Source organism: Cnephaeus nilssonii, assembly GCF_951640355.1.
Source record: "Cnephaeus nilssonii genome assembly, chromosome: 8".
In the NCBI taxonomy this organism is placed as follows: Eukaryota; Metazoa; Chordata; class Mammalia; order Chiroptera; family Vespertilionidae; genus Cnephaeus; species Cnephaeus nilssonii.
In genome coordinates this window covers 89,582,262-89,608,633 of record NC_137079.1, presented here as the reverse complement: position 1 = coordinate 89,608,633, position 26,372 = coordinate 89,582,262, and the positions used below count along the sequence as shown (strand labels likewise).

Sequence of the window (26,372 nt, the reverse complement as noted above, 5' to 3'; positions counted from 1 at the left end):
TATTTTATATTAGTGTATATTCTTGAAAAACTCAATTTGAAAACCTGTGAGTGTACTGGAGACATTAAAAAAACTGCAAAACAGCCCTGGCCAGGTGGCTCTGTTGGCTGGAGTGTCTTCCAATACACAAAAGGTTGTGGGTTCGATTCCTATTCAGGGCACATACCTAGGTTGCTGGTTAAGTCTCAGTTGGGGTAAGTGTGGTAGGCAACTTATCCATGTTTCTCTCTCATATCCATATTTCTCCCCCACCCCCATCTCTAAAAATCAATAAGCATATCCTTAGGTGAGGATAAAAAAAAAAAATCCAGAACAGAATTTGGTTGGAAGTATCCAACCATTAAAGGAGTGGGAATTTAAACAAATCAGATTATACACACAAATCTGTAGAAAAGAATTTTTAAAACAGGAAATTAGCAAGTGAAGAAAACTTCATTTCTCTGCATAATTTTAAGCTCACTTCAATGTTTTCAATGAAAGACTACTTTTGTAAAATAAAAACAAAAATCCCATAAAAGAAAATTGAAACTAAATGCAGATGCCTATGAACGTTCCTTTATCAAATATATGTTGTTAACTACTCAGTACTGTCATGATGGGATTAGTGGAGAAAAAAGAAAAGATAGATCTCTCTTTCACTGTATTCCAGTATAACCATTGCTATTTCGGGGGAATTTAGATTTATGATACGTTCAACCCAGCCCTTTTATATAAGGGATAAAAGTTCCATGTCTTATAATTTATACTTCCTGTCCTCACAATCTACCTAGCATTACCTACCATGTCACTGAACCACTATTTCCTGGGTAACTCTTCATTCATGGGGCGTCTTGGTTTCTGTGCAACCAGTGCAGGGGCACTTCCACTCCCACTTCCTGCCCCCACACAGGCGTTACCCTGTGACCACTGGATAAGGGCAGATGCAAACACCAGCTATGGCTCTGTCAGAGCCATCCTAGATTACACAGAATGACATTTTCTCTTTCTCTCCTCTGTAATAGTAGTGGGAAATGGAAACTACCCTATTTTTCCGGGTATAAGACACCCTCATGTATAAGACGCCCCCAACTTTTCCAACCCCAAATTAAGAAATCAATATTTTAAACATTTTGCTGGTTTTCCTCTTAAGGCTTTCTTCTTTTTTGGCATCTTAAGGAGTTGTTCTTCCTGTTTTATCCATTGTCTGATCATACACTCAGTGAGAGGAGGTCCAAATTGTCTCTCTGCAGCTCTATTTCCATGCTCTTTTGCATAGCTGATTACATTCAGTTTGAATTTTGCAGAGTAAGACAATCGCTTACCAGTATTTATCTTTTTATTTTTGACATCTTTATGGATTCAGAACGCTCAGTTCCCTGCTGCATCTGTGCACTCTCCACCTCCACCTCCAATTATGGCATCAGCTGACGTCAGTAATAAGGCTCGTGATTGGAGGAAGTCTGTTTGACTTGTCAGTTTGCCTTTGTAGCTGGGCTATATGAGGCACTTCATATGTCCCAGTGTGGCTCCCTCCTCAGCTGACTTCCATGTATAAGACGCCCCTTGTAATTTTGCTACTGTCACGACCCACAGGTTGAGAACCGCTAGCAGGGTCGCCTAAGACCATTGGAAAACACAGATATTTACATTATGATTCATTAACAGTAGCAAAATTACAGTTATGAAGTAGCAATGAAAATAAATTTATGGTTGGGGGTCACCACAACATGAGGAACTGTATTAAAGGGTCGCAGCATTAGAAAGGTTGAGAACCACTGCTTTAGGGGAATTCTAAGAGCAATGCTGCAATCACTCAAAAAAATGTACACTGTTCAATGGACTTTAAAAGTGCTGTTCATTGTCTAGACAAATAATCACTAAAGAAGCTCAGGTCTCTCTTAAGAAATCCTACTTTGGCTACTCACTTCGCTCTTATCTCTATCTCCAAATTCCCTGAAAGAATGTTCTAGAATCTGACCATTTCCTTCCTCCCTCCCACTCCCTGTGCCCCTTGCAGGCTACTTCTTTCCCTCTTGAAAATGCTCTTTCAGAAGAAGAGGAGTCAGTCTCTGAACCATATTTCCTGGGTTCCCATACTCACAGAGCACAATTCACCTTGGGAAGTCACTTAATAAATGGGATGATCCATACAAATCTGATTGCACAACACCAGGCACATGACAAATACGTAATATTAGTTAAGAACAAATGAGAACTGACAACCTGTTCACGATAATAGCATCTGAAACTAATGTACATTCAGGCCTGTGCTACATTCTTTTTTCTTTTTTAAAAAAAAAATATTTTTATTGATTTTTAGAGAGAGGGGAAGGGAAAGAGAGAGATACATTCGTGTGAGAGAGTGAAACATCAATTGGCTGCCTCCTGCATGGCCACTACTGGTGGGGCGGGGGTTGAGCCCACAACCCTGACCTGTACCCTGACCAGAAATCGAACCAGCAACCTTTCCGTACAAGAGATGACGCCCAACCAACTGAGCTACAATGGCAAGGGCTGTGCTACGTTCATTATACACAGTTTTTTCACTGAATGCTCAGAATGAATGGCTAGTTCAAAGGCTTATTTGTCCCCATCTTAATGGACTGGGCGTGAGTGAAGTTCAATAAATTGTTCAGAGTCACTGAGCTAGTAAGCAGGAGCATCAGGATTCCTTTTCAAGCTGGCTGCAAGCTGTGGGTCTGATGCTCATTTTACCAAAATCAATTAGCTATTCATTCAACTGCCTCAGTACTTGTAACCCTGTTATTTGTGAGTAAAAACCTCTCCACCAAGGTTCTATAAAACCTTTCTCTCAATTTTTCTTATATCTCTGATGACTTTTCCTCGGATTCTTTTCTAGCTCTCCTTCCTCCTCCTCTGAGACCAATTGTACCTTTCTCCTGGGTGACTTAATCCTGTCTCAACAACACTAAACAAACCTAACCAGGAAGCCCACAGTCCTGAGCTGAGGCCCTGAGTGCCTAAAGCCAAACTGTGCACCTTCCTCACAAACAGCCCTCCTGGACACTCAGCCTCGAATCTCAGAGCCAGTACTCACTCCTGTCTTCCTCCCCACATTCCATCACTAGACTCCACAAGAGATGGGAAGGAGCCAACATTACCTTGTAGGGCACAATAGGGAAGGAAAAAGCAAACAAGGAAAAAACTATGTCAGAAATCAGCAGGTTTAGCTTCTTGTGCTGGATCAGTAATCACTTCATTTTTTAAAAAAATTATCTTGCCCTAACTGGTTTGGCTCAGTGGATAGAGTGTTGGCCTGCGGACTCAAGGGTCCCAGGTTTTATTCCGGTCGGGGTCATGTGCCTTGGTTGTGGGCACATCCCCAGTGAGCAGTGTGCAGGAGGCAGCTGATGGATCTTTCTTTCTCATCGATGTTTCTAGTTCTCTGTCCCTCTCCCTTCCTCTCTGTAAAAAATCAATAAAATATATTTTAAAAAATAAAAAATAAAATAAAATAAATTATCTTACCTAACAATAGACAAACATGTAAATTGACTGTACCTCCACTACACCCACAGCCAATCAGAGTGAGTATGCAAATTAGAAGGCCAAAGATGGCAGCCGCCCAGCTGTTCCAGGCAAGGAGTGGCCAGGACGTGCAGGATGCTTGCTATGAGAGGGAGGAAGACAAGACTGCAGACTCCGGCCAGAGTCTGCAGCGAAGACGAAGATGGCAGACTCTGGCCGGAGCGAAGGCCTGGGTCCCAGGTGCCGGAGGAAAACCGGTGCTGGAAGCCAAGGGAAGGAAGGCCTATTGCACGAATCTCTTCGTGCAACGGGCCTCTAGTTTAGTAATAATGTTTATATGATAAGTACACCCATTTTAAGTATACAATTTGAGAGTATGGACAAATGTATACATACAGTCATGTAACCATCACCCAAAAAGTCCCCTTGAGCCCTTCTGCCATCAGTCTCCCCATCCCTACACAGACCTCAGGTGACCACTGATCTGCCATCATCATAGAATCATTGTTGCTTTATCCTAGAACTTCATAGAAATAGAATCACACGGTGAGTACTTCTTTGTGACCATCCTCTTTTGCTCAACATCATTTCTTTGTGAGTCTTCCATTTTGTTGCAGTTAGCAATAGTTCCTTCCTTTGTATTATCAAGTGTATCCTGTGTTTGGATTCCCACATTTTGTTTACCAACTCATCTACTAAAGAACATTTAGGTTGTTTCCAGTTTGGGGCTATTTTGAAAAACTTGCTCTGAAATCAAAAGGCTGCTCTGAACATTCTTGCACAAGTCTTTGCACAGATCTGTGTTATCATAAATCTTGGATAAATATCTAGGAAGAGAATTACTGAGTCATAAGAAATCTCCAAGTAGTTATATATCATTTTATGCTTCCACTAGCCAGGTAGGGGAGTTCCAATTGTTCCTTAATTTATCATATGTCTTATTTATTTTAGCCACTCTGTGAATACTGATATTTTCTTGTGATTTTATTTACATTTTCCGGTGACTGATACTGAACATCTTTTCATGTGCCTATGGGTTAGTCATAAATCTTCTTTACTGAAGTGTCTGTTCAAACTGCTTGCTGATTTTTTACTGGGTTTTATATCCTCTTATTATTGTGTTAAAAGAGTTCTCTATATATTTGAGATACATATTTTTATCAGATATATACCATGTAAATATTGTCTTCCAACTGTGGCTTTATCTTTTTTTTCTCTCAGTGGTGTCTTTCAAAAAGCAGAAGCTATTGATTTTGATGAAATGTAATTTATAATGTTTTTCATTTTGTATTAGTTTCAGGTATACGGCTTAGTAGTTAGACAATCATATACTTTACATAGTGTTACCCTTGATAATCCTAATACCCCAAATGGCGCCATACATAGTTATCGCAATATTATTGACTATAAAATTTTTTTATGGTTAGTGGTTTTTATGTCCTAAGAAACCTTTGCCTCTCCACACAAGTTTTCTATTAGACGTTTAAGTTTTTGCTTTTGCATTTAAGTTAGTAATCCATTTTGAGTTAATTCTTCTGTATAAAGGTGTGGTGAGGGTCAACGTTAATTGATTTTCATATGGAGATCATTTTTCCAAGTCATTTGTTGAAATGACTAACCTTGTGCCCACTAAATTATCTACTTCTGGATTCTCTATACTGCTTCATTTATCTATATATTTATTCTTATAGCAATAACACACTTTCTTGATTATTTTAGCTTCACAGTAAGTCTTAAAATCAGGTTGTGTAAGTTCTCCAACCTTTTTCTTCTTCAAAATTGTTTGGCTATCATAAGCCCTCTGCATATATAAATTCTAGAATCATCTCATTAATTTTTGCTAGAAAAAAATGGACATCTTAATATTGAGTCTTCTAATTCACAAACGTTGTCTATCTCTCCATTTGTTTAATTCCTTCATTTCTCTCATCAGTGTTTTGTAATGTTCAGTGTATTGGTCTTATACATTGTGTTATATTTATTCCTAGAACTTCATGATTTTTTGATGACATTATAAATGGTATGTTTTGTTTTGTCTTTAAAATATATTTTATTGATTTTACAGAGAGGAAGGGAAGAGAGATAGAGAGCTAGAAACATCGATGAGAGAGAAACATCGATCAGCTGCAGCTGCCTCCTGCATGCCTCCTACTGGGGATTGAGCCCACAACCAAGGTACATGCCCTTGACCAGAATCAAACCCAGGACCCTTCAGTCCAAGGGCCAACGCTCTATCCATTGAGCCAAATCAGTCAGGGCTAAATGGAATGTTTTTATTCCATTGCTCAATTATTCACTGCTAATATACAGAAATACAATTGATATCTGTATATTGACCTTGTATCCTGGTGCCTTTTTTATTAGTTCTAATGATTTTTTGTAGATTCTTTTGAGATTTTAATATACATGACCATATTGTTTATGAGTAATTGTTTCATTATTTACTTCCAATCTATACACCTTTTATATTTTTCTTGTCTTATTAAAACTCTTAGGATTTCTACTTCAATGGTGAATAGAAGTGATGAGAGTGGCCATCCTTATCTTGTATCTAATCTTAGGGGAAAAGTCTGTTGTCTTTTACAATGAAGTATGATTTAGTTTAGGTTACAGATGCCCTTTACCAGACGGAGGAAACTCCCTTCTATTTCTAACTTGCTGAAAATTGATATTATGACTGACTTTTGTCAAATGCTTTTTTGTATCTATTGAGATGATCATACAGTTTTTCTTTTATAATGCATAAATATGGTGAATTATATTGACTGATTTTTCTAATGTTTAACCAACTTTGCATTACTGTGATAAACCCTACATTTTTCCTTTATCTTTTTAAATAAAATTATATATATGTTGATGTACATATAAATACATAAAACAGACACAATGCAAGTGGACACTGTTGTGTGGTTACTCCCAGGTCCCTGGCACCAGGCAGAATGCTGAACCCCTCCCCATGTGCTTTCCACTCAGGCCTGACTCTGCATGCTTAGGGTAGAAAATCTAATCTGTCAGGTAAGGAACTTCTGAGGCCAGTGTCTGATACCATCTGCCCCCACCACCTCCCACAAGAGCATAAAGCAGAGGGTTAAGGCTTTATGATAGCGAGTTTCCCAGCTAATATTTAGTTAAAACTTTTCTGTCTATTATCATATGAGATATTGGCCTAGTTTTCTTTTATAATAATTTTGATGTTGGTATGACGTAATTCTGGCTTCATAAAACTAGTTGGGAAATATTCCTGCTGTATCTAATTTCTGGAAGAGTTTAAGTATCATCATCATTATTATTATTATTATTATTATTATTATTATTTTAGCATTATTTCTTCCTCAAAGTATGGTAGAATTCACAAATGAAACCAGATGTGCCTAGAGTTTGTTGTTTTTTTTCTAGAAAGTTTTTAAATTAAAATTTATTTTAAATGAAACACTCCCTGAACAAGATGACCACTAAGAAATATCAAGGAGAAAGAACCAAGATGGTGGCATAGGTAGTACTTGCCACCTCTCACAGCCACATCAAAATTACAACTAAAATACAGAACTGTCCTTCAGAACCATCTGAAATCTAGCTGAATGGAAGCCCTGCAACTAGAGAAGTAAAGAAGAAAGCGCACTGAGACTGGTAGGAGGGACAGAGGCGAGGAATGGGCTGGTCCAACACCCACATGTGGCGGGTTTTTAATTGGGAGGGACATCTTGGCCGCAGAGGCCTCCTGTGAGGAGCAAGGGGTCCCAGCACAGGGTTCCAGTGATGGGAAGAGAGAGAAGACCCCATAACTTCCAGTGGGCATTGGGGCTGAGTGACACAGAGGCTGCCGGAGTCCCAATAATTCCTCTTAAAGGGCTGGTGCACGGACTTACTCGGACTGGCTCCCCCTGAGCTCCAGCACTGAGTCAGTGCTTGGGGAGACTCAGGTACATACGGGGAGATCCAGGTACATACGGGGAGAAACTGGATTGTCTGGTATCAAATCAAGAACTCAGGGGCAGCTTTCTCCCAGACAGAGGTGCTTATAGGGGTCCTTGTTCCTATGCTGAGACCTCCCCATCACAGAGCCAACTGGCCAGTGACCTATCTGAGTCTCTATCAACCTGAGTCACACTGTTGGCTCTGCCCTGGTAATTCCCTGAGACCCAGTCCTACCCAATTTGCAACCCCACCCAAGCTGTTTGCAGCAGCTTTCCCATATGAATGGCTTGTCTTGGCTCAGGCTTCAGACTTTTCTAAACTCTTAAACAAGCAACAGCTGGTGACAGCATGTCCCATACCTCTCAATAAGAGGCCCCAGGTTCGGCACTAGCAGCAGTCAGCCTTGCTTCACAGGGCCCAACACAAGTAAGATTATCTGCAGATACCTCTGTAGCTGCTGACAGATGGCCGCAGGCAGGGCAGAGACAGCGGCTGACTTTGCACCTCCAGGAGGTCCCCAGAGTCAGTGCACCCAGTGGACAGCTTCAGACCATGCCAGATTACATCTCTACACATACACAAGTAACACACTTAAGTGGCAGACTCAGTGAGCACCAAAGCCCCACTTAAACAAGTCTTGTTCCATAGGGTGTCTCCTGCACAGCAGCTCTTCCGCTGGAGTCACAGATGATCCTCACAGCCAGTTGGCCTGGGGGTCCAATTCCTCCCAGTTACACCAACAGCAATCAAGGATCAACTACAGTAAGACAGTGCACACAATCCACAAAGGGGCACATCTAGAGCACCCAGCTCAGGTGGCTAGGGAGACTGAGCCCCTGGGCCCTACAGGATACATATTACACAAGACCACTCTACCATGTCTGGGAGACATAGCAGCTCTACCTAATACATAGATGTTTACAGGGAAGCATCAAAAATGTGGAGACAAACTTGTCACAAATGAAAGAACAGAAGAAATCTCAAGAAAGAACTAAATGAAATGCAAGCAAGAAAACTACTAGATACAGAGTTCAAAACAATGGTTATAAAGATGCTCAAGGGTTTTAATGAGTTTCAAGGAAATTAGTGAGAACATCAAAGACATGAAAAAGGACCAGTCAGAAATGAAGGATATACTAACTGAAATGAAGAATAATTTACAGGAATTAACAGTAGAGTACAGGAGGCTGAGAATCAAATCAGCAATTTGGAATATGAGAAAGCAAAAACACCCAATCAGAACAGCAAAAAGAAAAAAGAATCCAAAAATATGAAGATAGTGTAAGGAGCCTCTGGGACAACCTCAAGTATACCAACATTCACATCATGGGGTGCCAGAAAGGGAAGAGAGAGAGTAAGATACTAAAAATCTATTTGAAGAAATAATGACAGAAAACTTCCCCTACCAGGTGAAAGAAATAGACTTGCAAGTCCAGAAAGCACAAAGGGTTCCAAATAAGAGAACCCAAAGAGGGCCACACCAAGACACATCATAATTAAAAGGTTAAAAACAAAGAGAGAATCTTAAAAGCAGCAAGAGAAAAGCAATTAGTTACCTACAAGGGAACATCCATACAACTGTCAGCTGATTTCTCAACAGAAACTTTGCAGGCCAAAAGGGAGTGGCAAGAAATATGCACAGTGATGAAAAGCAAGGGCCTACAACCAAGATTACTCTACCCAGCAAAGCTGTCATGTAGAATTGAAGGTCAGATAAAGAGCTTCACAGACAAGAGAAAGCTAAAGGAATTCATCATCACCAAAAAGATGAACAATAAAATGGCAATAATTACATATCTATCAACAATTGAAACTATAAATCAAAATAAACAAACAAGGAATCTAATGAACAAAATAAACTGATGAATAAAATAGAACCAGAGGCATGGAAACGTGGAACAAACTGACCAATCACAGAGGGAAGGAGGGAGGGGTGCAATAGGGAGAGATTAACCAAAGATCTTATATGCATATATGCATTAGCTATGGACACAATAGGGTGATGAAGGCCTGGGGTGGGGCAGGAACTAGGTAGAGGGGGGCAATGGAGGAAAATGGAGGACATCTGTAATAATCTCAACAATAAAGATTTTAATAATACATACATACATAAATAAATATCACGCTTGAATATCCATAATGCTACATAAGGACCAAGTGCATAAACTACAACTCACCTTTATTTGTTTGTTTGTTTAGTCATTCATTTATTTTACACATCCATGCTTTTATTTATTTTTTTATTTATCTTTTTTTTTTTCTCAGTGTTTTTATTAACTCTATTGAGGTGACATTGGTTAATAGGATCATGTATGTGCCCTAACTGGTTTGGCTCAGTGGATAGAGCGTCAGCCTGTGGACTGAAGGGTCCCAGGTTCGATTCCAGTCAAGGGCATGTACCTTGGTTGCGGGCACATCCCCAGTGGGGAGTGTGTAGGAGACAGCTGATTGATGTTTCTAACTATCTATCCCTCTCCCTTCCTCTCTGTAAAAAATCAATAAAATATATTTTAAAAAATAGGATCATGTATGTTTCAGCTGTGGATTTTTATGTTACAAGATCTGTATATTGCACAGTGTGCCCACCAAAGTCAAATAATCTTTCGTCACTATGCTTACCTTTAAAATGCACAAATTTTTATAAGCAATGTTTAAAATACTCATGAAGGCCACAGATTACCCGTGTCCTAAATTTCATACTTACGAGAGTTGGTGATTAGATAATATGGACATATGCTGGAAAGGTTTCTTTCCCTAATGTGTCTGGTACCTATAAAACTGGTTTCAAAACATCTCAAAAGATTGGCCTTACAAAATAAAGATAGAATAAAAGTGAGTCCACTATTAAATAACATGTCCAGCAATTGGATAATCTGTTCACAAACTTGAATTTTCCTGATGGATTTTAGAACAAACTGCCTAGAGCACATTTTTACATCTACTTTCTCAATGTTTCCTACAATTGAGAAACTCATATGGTCTCTTTTTTTCCCTGCCTCCTGGGGATAGAAACTTGGCAACTGCACTCGTGACATTTTAATCAGGTAAGTTTTCCTGACTTCCTGTTAATTACACTGGACAGCGCAGTGTAGCTTTTGCTTGCAGTATGAAACAGAGTGTTACACTCAAGATGAAGTTCATAACCCTTTATAGTCCTTTCCCCTGTCATCTCTCCATGACTGTGAGCTTCTTTGGCAAGAAACGTGCTGAGCCTCAGAGCTAGCAAACAGAAACATATAATTTCCTTCACTAATAAAGCTGGCAGTGCTAACTAAGGTCACCGCCATCATCATTCAGGATACAAACAACTGTGGCAGGGTATATTTGGCAAGAAGAAGGCAAGGAAGGAAGGTTTTCATAAAAATGTAACCAGATCTTTAATGACATAATCTTTTAAGACAGCATCTGGAGTCCAATATCAAAATAGCTGGCTGGGTAATTTGAGTATTTGAGCTTTTATTCTATCTGCACAGTGCCTGTGGAGAGGGTTGAAGTTAAAAAAACAGCAGCTTTCTTCTTTATCTTTGCTCCTTATCATGGATATTACCTGACCACTCTTGAGCAGTCTTCTTTGTTTCTTATTTAAAAACTAGAGGCCTGGTGCGTGAAATTTGTGCACGGGGGAGGAGGTGTCCCTCAGCCCGGCCTGCAATGACGCAAGCGTTCCGCGCCCAGCCTGGCCAGAAGCCCTCTGCGGCCGGGCACGGAACGCTTGCCTTGTCGCCTTGGTGACAACGCAAGCATGCCACCAGGCCGCTCACACTGCCTGCTCTCAGCAGCCGTCCCCCCCGGGACTGGGGGACTCTGGCAGGGCTGAGAGGACTGGGCACCGCCATCTTGTGGCTATGGGCACTGCCATCTTTGTGGCGGAGTGACTGTCAATTTTCATATTCCCTCTCTATTAGATAGGATCCTAGCAATAAAATGCAAAGACTGGAACCAAACAACTTATAAATGGACAATCACCCCAAATCAAATAAGCAGCCAGCACCCAAGGCAATCACTAGAACAGGATAATACAGTGCCTTGAGCACAGAAAGCTCATTGCTAGGATTAGTCAAAATACCTTTTCTTACTCGATTAAAGTTCTGTCTGTCCCTCTCTTATGGCCTCACAAAGGGAAATTAAGAGGTGATACAAGATTTTTAAAAAGTTTCTATTTTTACATATGACAATACCTAAGCATTCTAACAGAGTATTGTGGAAGTGTTAACATAGTTGTAAGAAGAAAGGTTTGGAAATAGAAATAAAGAATTCACTAGCAGGTAAGTTCCCCAAGGATAAAGGTGAAGGAATTTATTCACTGATATATTTTAAGCTCCTAGCATAGTCCCTGCCATAGGATAAGCTTTCAGAGAGTATTTGTTAAATGATTGAATGATAAATAAGTGAAAGAAAAAAAATGCTATTTTCACACACAAATTAACCTAATCTGGACAATCTGCTATGATTTTGCTTTTCTGAGTTTGTAAATAAGTTGATGATCTGATGCCAAATAAATGCATATAAGAAGATACCTTTAAAAAATAAAGAAAAAAGGGAAAGAGTTACTGTCATACAGACAGACATGAATTCAAATCTCAATTCTATCACTTCAAGTTCTAGGATTTTAGTCAATTTACTTAAACCCTGTGAGCCTCAGCTTCCTCATTTGTAAAAATGCAGGTTATAAAAACAATGAAAGGAAATTACTGTAAAGATTAAATAATCTATACAAATCAATAAGTATAGATATGGTATAGAATAATTTGTTAATATATGGAAGATATTTTTATTATCTGATTAGAGGCCTGGTGCATGAAATTCGTGCACGGGTGCGGTCCCTAGGCCTGGCCAGCAATCAAAGTGCAAGCATCTGGCGTGGAAGGGCAGGTCCCAGCTGACCTCTGGGCCCTGGGAAGCACCTGGGACCCCGGGCCCCCACGTGCCCCCCCTCCGTCTGAGTCATCGGGCCCCTGCCCTGCTCCCCGCCCCTGCAATGGTTGCCGTCTGCAGGGCTATCATTGGGGCGATCAGGCCTGCTCGCACCCGCCTTGACCTGGCACCACCCGCTCACTTGCCCCACCATCCTGCTGCGGTCCCGCTCTCATCAGGGTCCATCGGGGCCGGCAGCGCCTCCACTGCCACCTGCTGCCAGCGCCGCATTGCCGACACCCACCATGTTCTGCATCGTCCCCTAGTGGTCAGCACACACATAGCAAGCAGTCGCACTCCCGATTGAACTCCCAGGCGAAGGGACAATTTTCATATTAGGCTTTTATTATATAGGATTATCCTCACTCTCCTATTTAAACCATCTTTTTAAAAGCCTTAGCAACCATTCGACTGTTAGCTATGACACACACTGATCACCAGGGGGCAGACATTCAATGCACAGGCATGGAAATATGGAACAGACTGATGAATCTCAGAGGGAAGGGGGAGGGGGAGGGCAGGAAGAGATTAACCAAAGATCTTAGATGCATATTAGAGGCCTGGTGCACGGATTCGTGCACTAGTGGGGTCCCTCGGCCTGGCCTGCCCCTCTGGTATATATAAAGGTTGATAATATATCTGCTTTGAAAAATGAAACTACATAAGCAGCTGAAGCAATTTTTTTAATTAAAAATTTTAAAGGTACAGAAAAACTCAGAGGAAAACACTACAAATATTATTTGTACAAACCTCAATAATAAAAAAAGTTAATATTTTGTTATATTTGCTTCTTATCTCTTTTGAGTAATCTGATGTCCTACAAGGAAAATTAAAAATGTATATGCTATGTGATTTTGAACAAATCATTCAAACTTTTCAGCATCCTTTATCTGTCAGATGAAGAGTTTGAATGGTTGAGAGTATCCTCTGTATTCTGTCACACATTATAATTAGTATTCTGCAAGGTTGTTCTAAATCATAAAATAAAATTTTCACTCTCTTAACTTCATAGTGTTGAGATTTATGAATGACCAACATCTGAACATTATTTAAGTATTGCAGTTTACAGTATCTAGTATCTGCCATGAACAGATGCTTCATGACTTAAATAATATAAATAAATGGATGCCCAGAGAGTGTTGGGTATATATAGTAAATGCTCAATAAATGTCTTGGCAGTCTTGGCAGTTTTCTCCATAATCAAATTCTTCCCCTAATGAAATACAGTCTGCAAATCTTAAAATAATAGAAGGTTTAAAAACAAAATCAAAATAAGAAAAAAAAGAAAATAATAGAAGGTTTAAAAACAAAATCAAAATAAGAAATATCTTTATGCCTCATACTCAGAAAGGCATCTTCATCATAATACACATAAGCAATTCCACATTACTTGCTTCAACTCTTGACCCAAAACACAAATACGTACAATATTTTCCTGTATGTGAGTTCTATGTACAAGGACAGCAAGAAGCTCCCTCCAAAAGAAAACACACAGTATTTTGATGTGTACAACTGATTATTTAGAGCCAAACAAGGTAAATATAGCATATGCACTTCCAGTACAGCAGAACTTCCAAACCCAGGAAATGTTGAGAAGTGAAAGAGATTAGGACAGGAGTTCAGATAATGATTCAATAAGAGGTCAAGGATTTGGTGTGCAGGAAGGAAAGAATGAGAAAGGCAGAAGCTCCTGCTTTGAAACAGAGTCTGTAAGCTAACAAACGCCAATGCATTAACACTCTTTCTGAATCTGGGTTTCTGGGTTTGGGTTTAACTGTTCATATACAGCTAACACAAGAATTTTGGATAAGAGTTAATTGTATTTTCAACTGTGTTAAAATTAAAATGAATTATAATTATTCCTCATTGCTTTAGCTTTCAGAAATGGTTATGAGCTACCCATTTGTCACCAGAAAAAGACTGCTATCTCCTGCCAAACTCAGATCAGGGAATGTGTTTCATGGACTGCTCTGATAAAGCCTTGGCACCACACATCCCTCAGACACAAAAGGAGTGTTAGGTCTGGCCAAGTGTGAACTTAGTAGACCCCTCAAATGTAAAATGCAGTCAACGAGGCTCTCCCCTTCCCCACTGTAAGCTGACACTTCTGGGAATCACCACTTTCTAGGTCCCAGAACCGTCACAGTTGGCCAAACTGTCTGTGACCCCGAACACCACAACTTATCAGCCTGTTGTTATAGTCCCTGGATGGTTTCCATATTAACCCTGAAATTACTTGGGGCACTGATGCTAAATTTGTATAGTACTTCTAACTGTTCAAAACACATTCACACACACTGCCTCACTTCTTCCTTTCAAAATTCCAGTGAATAATACCTACAATTCATCTCTTCATTACCCCCAGCCTGCTCCTCCCACCCATGTGTCCTGTCTCCAGGATGCTACCACTACACAACCTGCTGGTCAAGAGACAAAACCAGAAGTCATCCTTGCCGCCTCCTTCTCCTGGATTACTAGCCAATTACCAAATGAGGTTGGTTCTACTTTCAAATTGCTGATTATTTCTAGTTCCATTTCGTAAGGTCAGGCTACAATCATCCTCTGCTTGGATCACTGCAATGGCCTCTGTGAATCTGGCCTCAGCTTCTCCAATACACTCCACACTATCGTACTTTTTGCTTCAATTTTTGCTGACACTCCAGTACCATTAGGTAAAGTCCAGACAAATGTAATGCCCTTCACCATCTGAACGCTTGCCCAATATTCCACCCCATTTCTTCCTTACTAAATCCGTGCCTGACATCCTATATCTTGGCCACACTGAACTCCTTGGAATTTCTTGAATGTGACACATTTACCATACACCCATGCCTCTTTTTTGATGCTATTCTGACAGTATCCTTCAGGACTCCACTTATAGGTCATTCCCTCTAAGGAGAGAAACACAATACTCAATGACCTGCATTCCCACCCAACCCAGGCCAGGTTATAAACCTGTCCTGTACAGCCCCAGAAACCCAAGTTCACTTCCATTAGTCCCTATTGTTTGCCTTACTCGTCGTTTGCTCCTATCAAACTCAAAGCTAAATGAGAGAAAGAACAATGTCTTATTTATAAATACGTATTGCCAGAACTAGCACCAGTGCTCAATGTATGTTTCTTAGTAGATGCTCAATAAATGCTTCTTGAATCAATAAAAGTATAGGTTTTATGTAATTTTACAAATGAGAAATCTGAGTAAGAAAGCAGTTGAAGTCACAGACTAATTCAAAGAACTGAGACCAAAGCCCAAGCCTTGCGAATCCTCGCCCTGTAAGATATAAGCCACCGCATTTCGCTGGTCGGAATGTTAAAGACTGAACAATCCAAAGCACCAGAGGACTAGAATTGACAACTGGGAGCAAAATCTGAATGACGGTTTCCCCTATGGCCCACATAGCCTAAGCATTACACTCAGTGGGCCTTCAGGCAGCTCCATTCTCAGACAGGCGCCCGCCTTTCCAGTAGCCATCAGCCTGATTTCATAGTTGGCCAAACTGTCTGTGACCCCAAACAACCACAACTTATCAGCCTGTTGTTGTGGTCCCTGAAGGCTACCTTTTTCCTCTGTCACGTGTTGAAGTAACTTCTCAAGTTCAGGAAGTTTCAGCAACAAGATGCAATTCGGAAACATATCATCCACCACAACTTGATCTAGAGGCTGAAACTTTCCCTGAAAAAAAGACTTTAGTCAGTAAGAATGCAAGCACACCAGTCAATAAATCCACACATTAAAAAAAAAAAAAAAAGATATGTTACCCCATAGCTGGACTTTTAAACTAAGTCCAAAGTCACTTGTTCACGTAAGGAATCCCTAAACTGGGACAGGCTCCAGAACTGACTCTCAGCTCCCCTTCAGGAAGCCCTTGAAAGAGTTTCAACCTCATGAGTACAATAACTGCATAAAACAGGGCAGCAAAATTCTGGAAAAGTACTGGAAGTTATGAAAACTTGCAAAGATGGTAGATTACCTGGGGCTGGTCTAACCCATTTAATTTGAAAAAGAACCAGCTGATGTTACAGAGCAGGAGTCCTGACCATAATCCAGAAATAAGCCTAGTCAAACCCAGCGCGTACATCTCCTCTCCCCTCCTCACATCTCCAGTGCTTTAAATACCACAAAAAAAGAGAAACATAGCAAAAGTGAATCTACTCCTGTCAGAGCTGTCTGACAATGCTTCCAAATTTAGACCATAATGAAAGAAGAGGTAGGGGGATGAATATAAGAACTTGCAGACACATTAAATCAGGCTCAGCTTGATAAGTGTATGTGGCCTGGTAGCCAAGTGCAAGGACACAGAAATCCAGATCATCCTTCACCTCAATCAGGTTTAGTTTTTCTTAACTCGTGACCTGGAGAAAAGTCTAAGTTATTAGTCCCCTGATTTAGGGATATCAGACTTTGTAAAGGTGTATGGTTTTGCTCATGTCCCACTTCTAGCTCACTCTACTTTTCTGTGTTAATCACAGTTCCACTTGAAGACAGAAAACCTGTGTCTGATCAGTTTTCCTTCTGCAAATACAGCGTTCTTTGTCTTAAGGGTAAAAGCTTCTCATTCATTTAGTAGCATGTATGATAGCTTGTCATGCTGTCAGTTAGGTTAACAAGTGGCAAGAAGTGCCTCAATTTAAATATTCTCTTTTTCCTTCAGATAGTAAAAATAATTCACAGATTTCCTAAGTCTTACTCTGTCTAGATTTCTACCTTAATTTATATTCTTCCATGATCAACATTTTAAATCTTTTACTACCTTAAAACAACATTCTACATATATATAATGGACTACTACACAGTCATAATATAATATAATTTCAAAATTAATGTTTCACTTCTGTTTTCTTTACCATCTATATTATAAAAGGCCAGTGGCTGTAACACCATAATGACCAAATGATCGGTCACTGGGAGGTGCATGGAGCACCTCTCAGTTCCTCCCCCCGGCCCGTGAGCCGCTCGCAGTAACGTGGGGGGGTTCGCGGCTCACACAGCACAGTGGGGCTTGCGGCTCGCCCGGCATGGAGGGGCTCGTGCAGGGCTGGTGGGGCTCGCAGAGGGGCTCACGCGGTGTGGCAGGGCTCACACGGTGGTTCGCGGCAGTGAGCTACTTGCACCCGGCAGGTCTGGGTCTCATGTGATTTGGCACGCTGGGTCTCTAGTCTATGTATATAAAAGCCTAAGCAACCGTTACGACCAGTCAACTGAACAACCGGTCGCTATGACGCGCACTGACCACCAGGGGGCAGACACTCAACATAGAAGCTGCCCCCTGGTGGTCAGTGCACTCCCACAGCCAACCTACTTCCCACAGTCCCTCCCCGCCACCGGCCAGCCAGCCCCAATCAGCCCTGATTGGGACTGGGCGAGACAGTCCTGATCGACCCCGATGGCCGGCCAGGCTGAGGGACCCCACCTGTGCACAAATTCATGCACTGGGCCTCTAGTATGTAAAGAAAATGTAATAAGCAACTTGCTTTGAATACAGTTAATAATAGTGGAGATAGCTAGAATAAAAAAATATTTCTTCTGATGCTAAAATAAATCTTATGATTAAAAAAGAATAAGTCAACATTTTAAAAGTATGTACCAAAATTTTTTTTAACTAAATAGGAAAAGATCATGTCTCAAATGTAGGGAAGGAAATACCTAAACACCTACCTCATTGGTTACTTTAAAAGGCATTTTTAGTATTTGAGAAAAGAAAGACAGTTTACAATGAAAGCCATAAGCATTTAAACTATATGCAAACATTAGAGTGAAAAACACACACACACACACACACACACACAGATTCTTCTAAGCAGTTTAAATAACACTTATTCCTTAAAATTGTTCAAAGGCTTTCAAACTGAGGGTTGATAGAACCCGGTGAGTCCCCAGTATCCTTTCAGGGGACACACAAGCTCAAAGCTATTTTCATAATATTGCTACGATGCTATCTGTGTTTCCACTGTGTTGACATTTGCACTGAAGATTCCAATGCAAAGGTGGGTAAAACTGCTGGCTCCTCAGCATCCATTGGTTAGGGTGGTGAGAACAAACTGTCCTGGTAACCACTGAATTCTTCACCGCCACGCACAAGCAGTTAAAAACTGGCCAGTTTCACTTAAGGACATGCTTGATAAAGAGTAGTAGCTTTTATTTAAATCTTGACTCAAGTGCAAATCTTTTAAATACTTGATATGATGAAAGTAAAGTTTCGCTAAAGTGCTAAGTCTGCCAGTGAAGGTGCAGGACTGTTGCAAGCTGAACTAGCTGCTTTTGTCGTGGATACCGTTTTTACCTGGGGAAAAAAAAACCAACAACAAAAACCCGCTACGAACTACGGTGATTCAGATTTGGATATTTGGTAGAACATAAATTAAGTGAACCTGTCACTTCAAGGGAAGACTGATAGTACTTGTAGCCAATGATAAGATGTTAACTTTCAAGAAAAAATTAGAATTGTATAAAATTTGTATCTGCCATTATGACAGATTCCCAATACCTAAGTTTTCTGATAAGATCAGTGATGCTATCAACAAAGTTTTATGTGTGTGTGTGTGTATGTGTGCGTGTGTGTAATGAGATGTGTCAACATTTGAAAAATCAGCATACTTCAGTGAAACAATATTTTCCAAAGTTACACATGAGTAAAAGATCCATTCTTAGTGCAAGACAGACCAGTAGATTTTCATGTAACAGAGCATGGAGAGTTCACTGACAAGGTTTCAGATTCCACACTGCAACTGACTTTTAAGAAACTGTGCCTTGTTGATTTCTAGAAGAGTGCCAAAGAAGAACATCCACAATTATCTGAAAAGGCTATTGTACCATTTCTCCCTTTTCAGACTACAAATCTGTGAAAGGCTGCATATTCTTCATATACTTCCACCAAAAGAATGTAACAGAATGTAGAAGCAGATATGAGAATCCAGTTGTCTTCTATTAAGCCACACATCAAAGAGACTTGCAAAAATGTAAAATAATGCCACTTATCACTTAATTTTATGGAAATTGAAATTTTGTTTCATTGAAAATGTGTTATTTATGTTAACATGTACTGGGCTTGTTATTTTTACTTAAAAATAAATTAATAACATTATTTTTTAAATTTGTTTTAATTTCTAATTAATTAAATATTGATAGATAAAACCCACAGGAACAAAAAGCTCTTTGGTATCCTTAATAATTTTCAGGAGTGTAAAGGCATAGTAGATCGAAATGTTTCAGAACCTATGGCTGAAATTATTACTATTAATAAACTCTGTTGTAAGGTAAATTGTAAGGTCAATCTGGAATTCCTTAAGTCTCAACCAGAGTTTCCCCATTAATGAGGTTTTTTACTAGACATGCCCCAGTTTACCTAATTCATGGTCTCTCACAAATAAGAAAATGAAAAAAGCTATTATCTTCTTTCTTAAGACTTGAGATCAATTTCTTAACATTTTTACTATGTTTAAAAACTACTGAGTACTTAATAAAATCTTTCATTACTAGGTTGTGCCAAACAAGTAAGGCACATAGACAGCATTAGAGGGTCAGGCAGTGCTCAGAAATCCCGGGTAAACTAGTCCAAGATTAAAGTAGTGGTTCTCAGGTCTCGCTAATCCATACCAGCACACGTGATACACGTGTTCTATATGAACCTATCTAAATCTGAATTGTGGGGAATCTACATTTGGATCATTAAAAGGAGAGAGAGGAGATCAAGCAAAAAAAAAAAATCTATTCTGTTTCCTCACTGTTATTTTTCTCAAACTGGGAAACTTACCTCTTTATCAGCCTTTATAAGGTAGTGGAGGAGCAGAAATAGAGGGTCCATGGGTGTGACAAAATGGAGAAGACCTCCTATAGATTAAAAAGAACAAAGGAAATTAATGTCTGAAAAGACAATTTAGTCATTTTACCTTAATCCCAAAGTGGAAACGATTCATTGAAAACTATATGTGAAATTCCACATATAGAAGCTCTTCTTACACAGGCCCAAGATTCTATGAGTCTCTCAAAAGGCAGAATGTGGTCCATTAGATTTTACTCTAAAGACCTTCAAATTTCTGTGTGTAGTAGATGAGACTCAAGACACTGAAATCAATCTTTAACGTTCCATTTCTCTTTCAAAATAATTTTTAACAGAGGTCCTCCCCACTGCCCCAAAAAAGCAAGGGTTGGGGAAATATGAGTAGAATATGAACCATGCAAATATAGGAAATCTATACTAGTCTATTTGTAAAGCTGCAGTAAAATGCAGTTTCATGTGCTTCTGAGGATAAAGCCATGGGAAAGCAATATTCTCTCTGTACAGAGCTCCTTCTCTGGTCTGTGGGCTCACTGCTCTGCATTGTTAATGACTCAGAGCTCAGAAGGTGGTAACCCACCCCAGACACTACCCCATCCCTTTACGCCAAAGAAAAAGGTAAGAGGGCAGGAGTTTAACAAGATTGCACACAAGAAACTAGAAACTCCACAGTAAGATTAATGGTGCTCTCCAAGCTGAAAGGAAAAAGGCAAATCACACAAACTAGCATAATTACTCCTTGCTTGTCTTCCCTCTATCACATGCCTCTCCAAGCTTCCCCAACTTCTTCTTCCACAGAAATGAATCAGAAGAGGAATTGCATCAAATGGAACAGTAAACAATTCATTATCTCCATATTTATAATTTTGGTTTTAGGAAATACACATACTTACTTTTATTCTCTAACAGAACAATCTAACTATACAGCCAAGAAATTCAAACCCTCAATTATATATATGAATCCATTTCATAGTAAGAAAAAAATTAAAGTAATTTCATATTATAATATTAGTTGACTATTTTTTTAAAGTAAAAGGTTATAAAAACAACCTATCAGGTTCTCTAAGTTCATTTTATGAGTAGGTTTCTAGGTCTAAAACAATATCCTGGTGACCACTCTTAAAAACAGCTCTTTAAGGTTAAATTTTTAAAGAATCCTATTTAATAAAAAGGGAGTATGCTAATTGACCCTCACGCCTTCGCAAAGATGGCAGCACCCACAACCAATAAGGAGGGAATATGCTAATTGACTGTCATAACCTCAAATATGGCAGCACCCACAGCCAATAAGGAGGGAATATGCTAATTGACTACCCTGCCCTCAAAGATGGCGGTGCCCACAGCCAATAAGGAGGGAATATGCTAATTGACTACCATGCCCTCAAAGATGGTGGTGCCCAGTGTCCTCAACCCCGCCAGGGTGGCAGGCATGCAGCAAGGCTGGGCCCGCCCTTAAGCGGGCCTGGCCTTGCCCTGTGCCTGCATCCGGAGTTCCCCAGTCCCCTTAGCCCCCCAGCCACCCAGGGCCAGCCTGAGGTGCAGGCAAGCCTCGGATGGCAGCTGCCCAGGGCTGCCCAAGGCTTGCGCAGCCAGCAGTGGTAGCAGCAGAGGTGTGATGGGGGTGTTGCCTTTCCCTGATTGCTGGCTCATCTCCCGCCCCTGAGGGCTCCCGGACTGTGAGAGGGAGCAGGCCAGGCTGAGGGACCCCCACTCCAGTGCATGAATTTTCATGCACCGGGCCTCTAGTACAATAATGAAAAAAGCAGGTCCTTTTGCTGTGAACCTAAAACTATTAAACAAACAAACAAACAACTCAGTCTAGGGGAGATGAGCAATATTTTCCAATTTCACCTGGATACTACTGTGTCTACCTAGCTAGACCCAACTGCAAATATACATATTACATTAGAAGTTGGAACTCTCATATACGGCCAAATGAATAGCATAGCAGCAACAACAGAAAGGAATACATATATTCCAACTACCAGACTATACACAGACTACCATTGCATTTTGGCAACTAAAACCCACTTTAATTCTTCTCATACACATAGGATTTGAAATTTATCAGCAGCATGAAACCCTTTTTTGGAATGTCTTAGAATAAAGGCAAAGTGACCTTTCTACCTTAGCACAAAGTAGCCACATACACAGTCAACAGAAAGCAGCACTCTCTGGAAATGATGAGAGAATAGGCAGGCAATGCAGAGTGCCTCAACTATCCCATGACTCCCCACACCACTCCACATCCTCCCTCTTAGAAACATCAAAAAACCATGTGGTATCCTTTTTCCCTCTGAGTCAATACTACTCCAAATTAAAGGAACATTAAAAATATATATATAACTTTGGTTAGGTGTGTGTGTGTTTGGGGAGAGGGGTGGCAGTAGTAATTTATATAACAAAGCATTAAAAAAACTTCATTAGGAGTTTGGAATATGGCTGCCGACGGGAAGGCAGGCTGCAAGGTAGTGTGTGAGTGAGAGAACAAAAGGAGAGTGCGTGAACGTGCGGGAAGTGTCTATTTGTGAGTGAGGAACAGCTATATTCCAAGGGACTGTTGGGAACTGCCGGACCGGGCTCCCCTGACCCGGCAGCCTCCACTGCTGCTAAAATCTCTCCCGGAGTGGCTGGCTCTGCCGCAGAGACCGCACCGTCTTGAAGGGGAGAATGGCTGTGATCGGAAGCCTAGCCTTACCTTCAACCAGGAAGAACTCGAATACCTCCCAGGACCCTACAACCACAACACCCAGGGACTAGCTGCGAACCCATGAACACAGGGTCTCAAGCAGCGCGAATACGCAAACGCAGACAAGCCCTGCGGAAAGGTCAAATATCGCCTAGAGAAAGATGAGGTCCTCAATCCAGGCTGGATGGAAAAACGCACACAGCGGGATCTAGAATTTCAAAGGAAGTCTGCACCCCACAAAATGCGTGGCTGTTGGGGTCAGCTTAGCCCATGAATGTGGAAGGCGATCCACAGGGCTGCTGGCAGAAGGGAACTCTAGAAATCAACCCATAGCTGGGCTGGGCACAGAAAGGCAGCCTGAAGTTCTACCAGTAAACCGGTCACAGTGCCAGGGAAAAAGACTTGGGCAGAGACGTGCGCCGAGAAGAGCACAGTGCTGGGGGGAAAAGTTGTGAGTCCATGCGCTTACTCTGGCTTTTTTTTCTCTTTAAATCCTTGCTTTTGATTACTAAGCCCAGTATATAGGATCTCCCAATTAAAAACACTCTCAGGGAATGCAGGGGAAAGTTGTTTCTGTGGAACCTGGGGATCAGAGCGAGGAGAAATGATCAGAAAACCAGCTCTGGGGCAGTCGACTCCCCGAACCCAGTATTAAACACAGCAGGGAAAACAAAAACTAAATACTGGGTAGAGAGGACTTATAGCCCCAGATGTCAATACAGAAACACTGCCACCCAGGGGTTGAATCACAAATTGACTCTTGTGTAAACATAAATAAAGGTAGGCTGAGAAACAAAGAAATACCACCTGCTTGAAAACAGGATTGTGGCTTACGACACAGAGGATCAGTGGAACATAGGGGACTTCAATACTGTCCTGACTACCTGACAGAAAACAGGAGGGACAAACAGAACAGTAGAGGAAGTGAATGACCTTCACTATTGCACATTTTTATTTTTTATCTTTTACTTAAGAAACTAAATTTTCTTTTCCTCACTTGATTTTAGCTTTTTAATTATTATATTATTTTTAATTAGTACTATTACTACTATTATTTTACTTTTTTAAAAAGTTTCATTTTATTTTTATTTTATTTTATTTTGGGATTAGTGTTCCACATCCTATTTTCATTTCTCCTTTAGCATCATTTTACTCTATCTCAACTTTACCTTTATGCCAACATTCTCTTCCTCACTTTTCCCCTTTTGTTGTCCTGTTTCCCTTACCCTATTCCTGCTTTAGATTTTCCCTATTCTTCCTTTTTACCCCGTTAAAAATTCATCTTACTTACATATCTAATTTCTGCTCCCCTAATACAAATCCATACACACTGCTCTCTTCTTTCTTCATTATCCAATTCTTTTTCTCTCTTCACTTTTTTCTTTTTGTTTTATGTATTCTGTTTTATTTTGTTTTGTTTTGCCCTTCTTTCTCTGTCCTATTGTTGTTTGTTTGATTGTTGATTAGTTTGGTTTTTTTGTTTGTTTGTGTGATTGTTTCCTCTTTTTTTTTTTTTTTTGCTTCTGTTTTTCCTCTCCTCACTTTTTATTAGCTATTGTTTGTAGTTTGCATTCATTTCTGGGTGTTTGTTGTTTGCATTTTTTTTAGATTAGTTGTTGTTCTATTCGAGTTTTCTCCCCATATAAATAGTTTTTTTATTCTCTTTCTTTTCTCTCTTACTTTTTTTCTTTTTGTCAATATCATTTTTGCACTCGTTTTTTATCCCCCCTAATTCTCTTTTCTCTGGTGGTCATATTTATTTGTGGTTATTAGTATCATGAATACATTTGGTTCAGTGACTTGTGCCTTGTTGTGTTGTATTTTGAGCCTTTAAGTCAACATAGGAGAGAGAGAGCTACAAAACCAGACACCCAGAGAGGAGAGATCATGGGGAGAAAAAGAAACAGCCCGCATAAGAAAAAAAAGGAGGCATCACCAGAAAATGAAGTAAGCGAAATGGAGGCAAGCAATATGTCAGAGAAAGAATTCAGAGAAATGGTCATAAGGTCACTGAAAAGGTTGGAAGACAAATTTAACAATATGTGTAAGAACCAAGAGGAAATGAAGAAGAACCAAAAAGAAATGAAAAATGACATCGCTGCAATAATGAACTCAATAGAAAGCATCAACAGTAGACCAAAAGAAGCGGAGGACCGCATCAGTGAACTAGAAGACAAGGTAGGATAAAATACCCAAGCAGAGCAGCATCTAGGAAAAAAATTTAAAAAACAGGAGGAGAGCCTATGGGAACTTTGGGACAACACGAAACGAAACAACATCCAGATAATAGGGGTGCCAGAAGGAGAGGAAACTAAACAAGGAATAGAAAACCTGTTTGAAGAAACAATGACAGAAAACTTCCCTGATATAGGGAAGAAAAAACTCACACAAGTCCATGAAGCTCACAGAGTGAACCCAAAAAGACCAACACCAAGGCACATTATAATGAAATTGGCAAACACCAATGAAAAAATAAGAATCGTAAAAGCAGCCAGAGAGACAAAAAGTTACATACAAAGGATCCCCCATCAGACTAGCGACTGATTTCTCAACATTCTATTCCCAGAAGGGAATAGAATGAAATATAAAAAGTCATGCAAAGGAAGGGACTGAATCCATGAATAATGTACCCAGCAAGGCTATTAATCAAAATTGAGGGAGAAATCATAAGTTTCACAGACAAAAGGACTAAGGGAGTTTATTACCAAAAAACCAACAATGCAAGAAATGCTAAAGGATCTGCTGTAAAAAGAAGAAATAGGAAGCGAAGAAGGAACACAGGGGTAAAGAATAAAAATGGCGACAAACAAGTACCTATCAATAATAACTTTAAATGTAAATGGATTAAATGCCCCAATCAAAAGATGTAGGGTGGCTGAGTAGATAAGAAAACATGACCCATATCTGCTGTCTACAGGAAACCCACCTCAGAACAAAGACTCACACAGACTGATGGTGAAGGGATGGAAAAAGGTTTATCAGGCGAATGGAAATAAAAAGAAAGCTGGGGTAGCAATACTTATATCTGACAAATTAGACCTCAAAGTGAAGGCCATAACAAAAGATAAGAAAGGCCACTTCATAATACTAAAGGGAGAAATTCAACAAGAAGATATAATTCTGGTAAACATGTATGCACCCAACACAGGAGCACCCAAATACACAAAAAAACTTCCAGAGGATATCAAGGGAGAGATAGACAGCAATACAGTCATGGTAGGGGACTTTAACCTTTTGCACTCGGATGTCGAGGGTGACTCGACACGGTTAGCATCAGTAGCAGCTCGTATGTCGAATTGTATTGAATGTATCAATAATTTGAAATATAAAAAAATCCAAATAAATAAGTTTGTATGAAAAGAAACTCCAGTTTTTTATTCTACTGCCGTGCTTTGTAAAATCTGGGGTATTTAAAAAATTAAATCCTGAGTAGAATAAAGGAATCGAGAAAAAAGCAAGTGAGTGCAAAGGGTTAATACTGCACTAACACCACTGGACAAATCCTCTATACAAAAAATCAGCAAATAAACATCAATCCTAAATGACTCACTAGATCAGATGGAATTAATTGACATCTTCAGAACATTTCACCCTAAAGCCACAAAATATAC

General features: G+C 40.1%; 1 protein-coding gene across 2 annotated transcripts in view; it reads right to left on the bottom strand.

Moving 5' to 3' along the window:
- The window catches only part of RNASEH2B (ribonuclease H2 subunit B), a 79,932-nt gene that overhangs the window by 24,156 nt on the left and 29,404 nt on the right, over positions 1-26,372 (bottom strand). For both annotated transcript variants that reach the window (XM_079779128.1, XM_079779129.1), the window contains exons 4-5: positions 20,049-20,125; positions 15,856-15,970 (exon numbers count right to left, since the gene is read on the bottom strand). In XM_079779128.1, the coding sequence (XP_079635254.1) occupies positions 15,856-15,970; positions 20,049-20,125 (192 nt within the window). The remainder of the gene's footprint in view (positions 1-15,855; positions 15,971-20,048; positions 20,126-26,372) is intronic.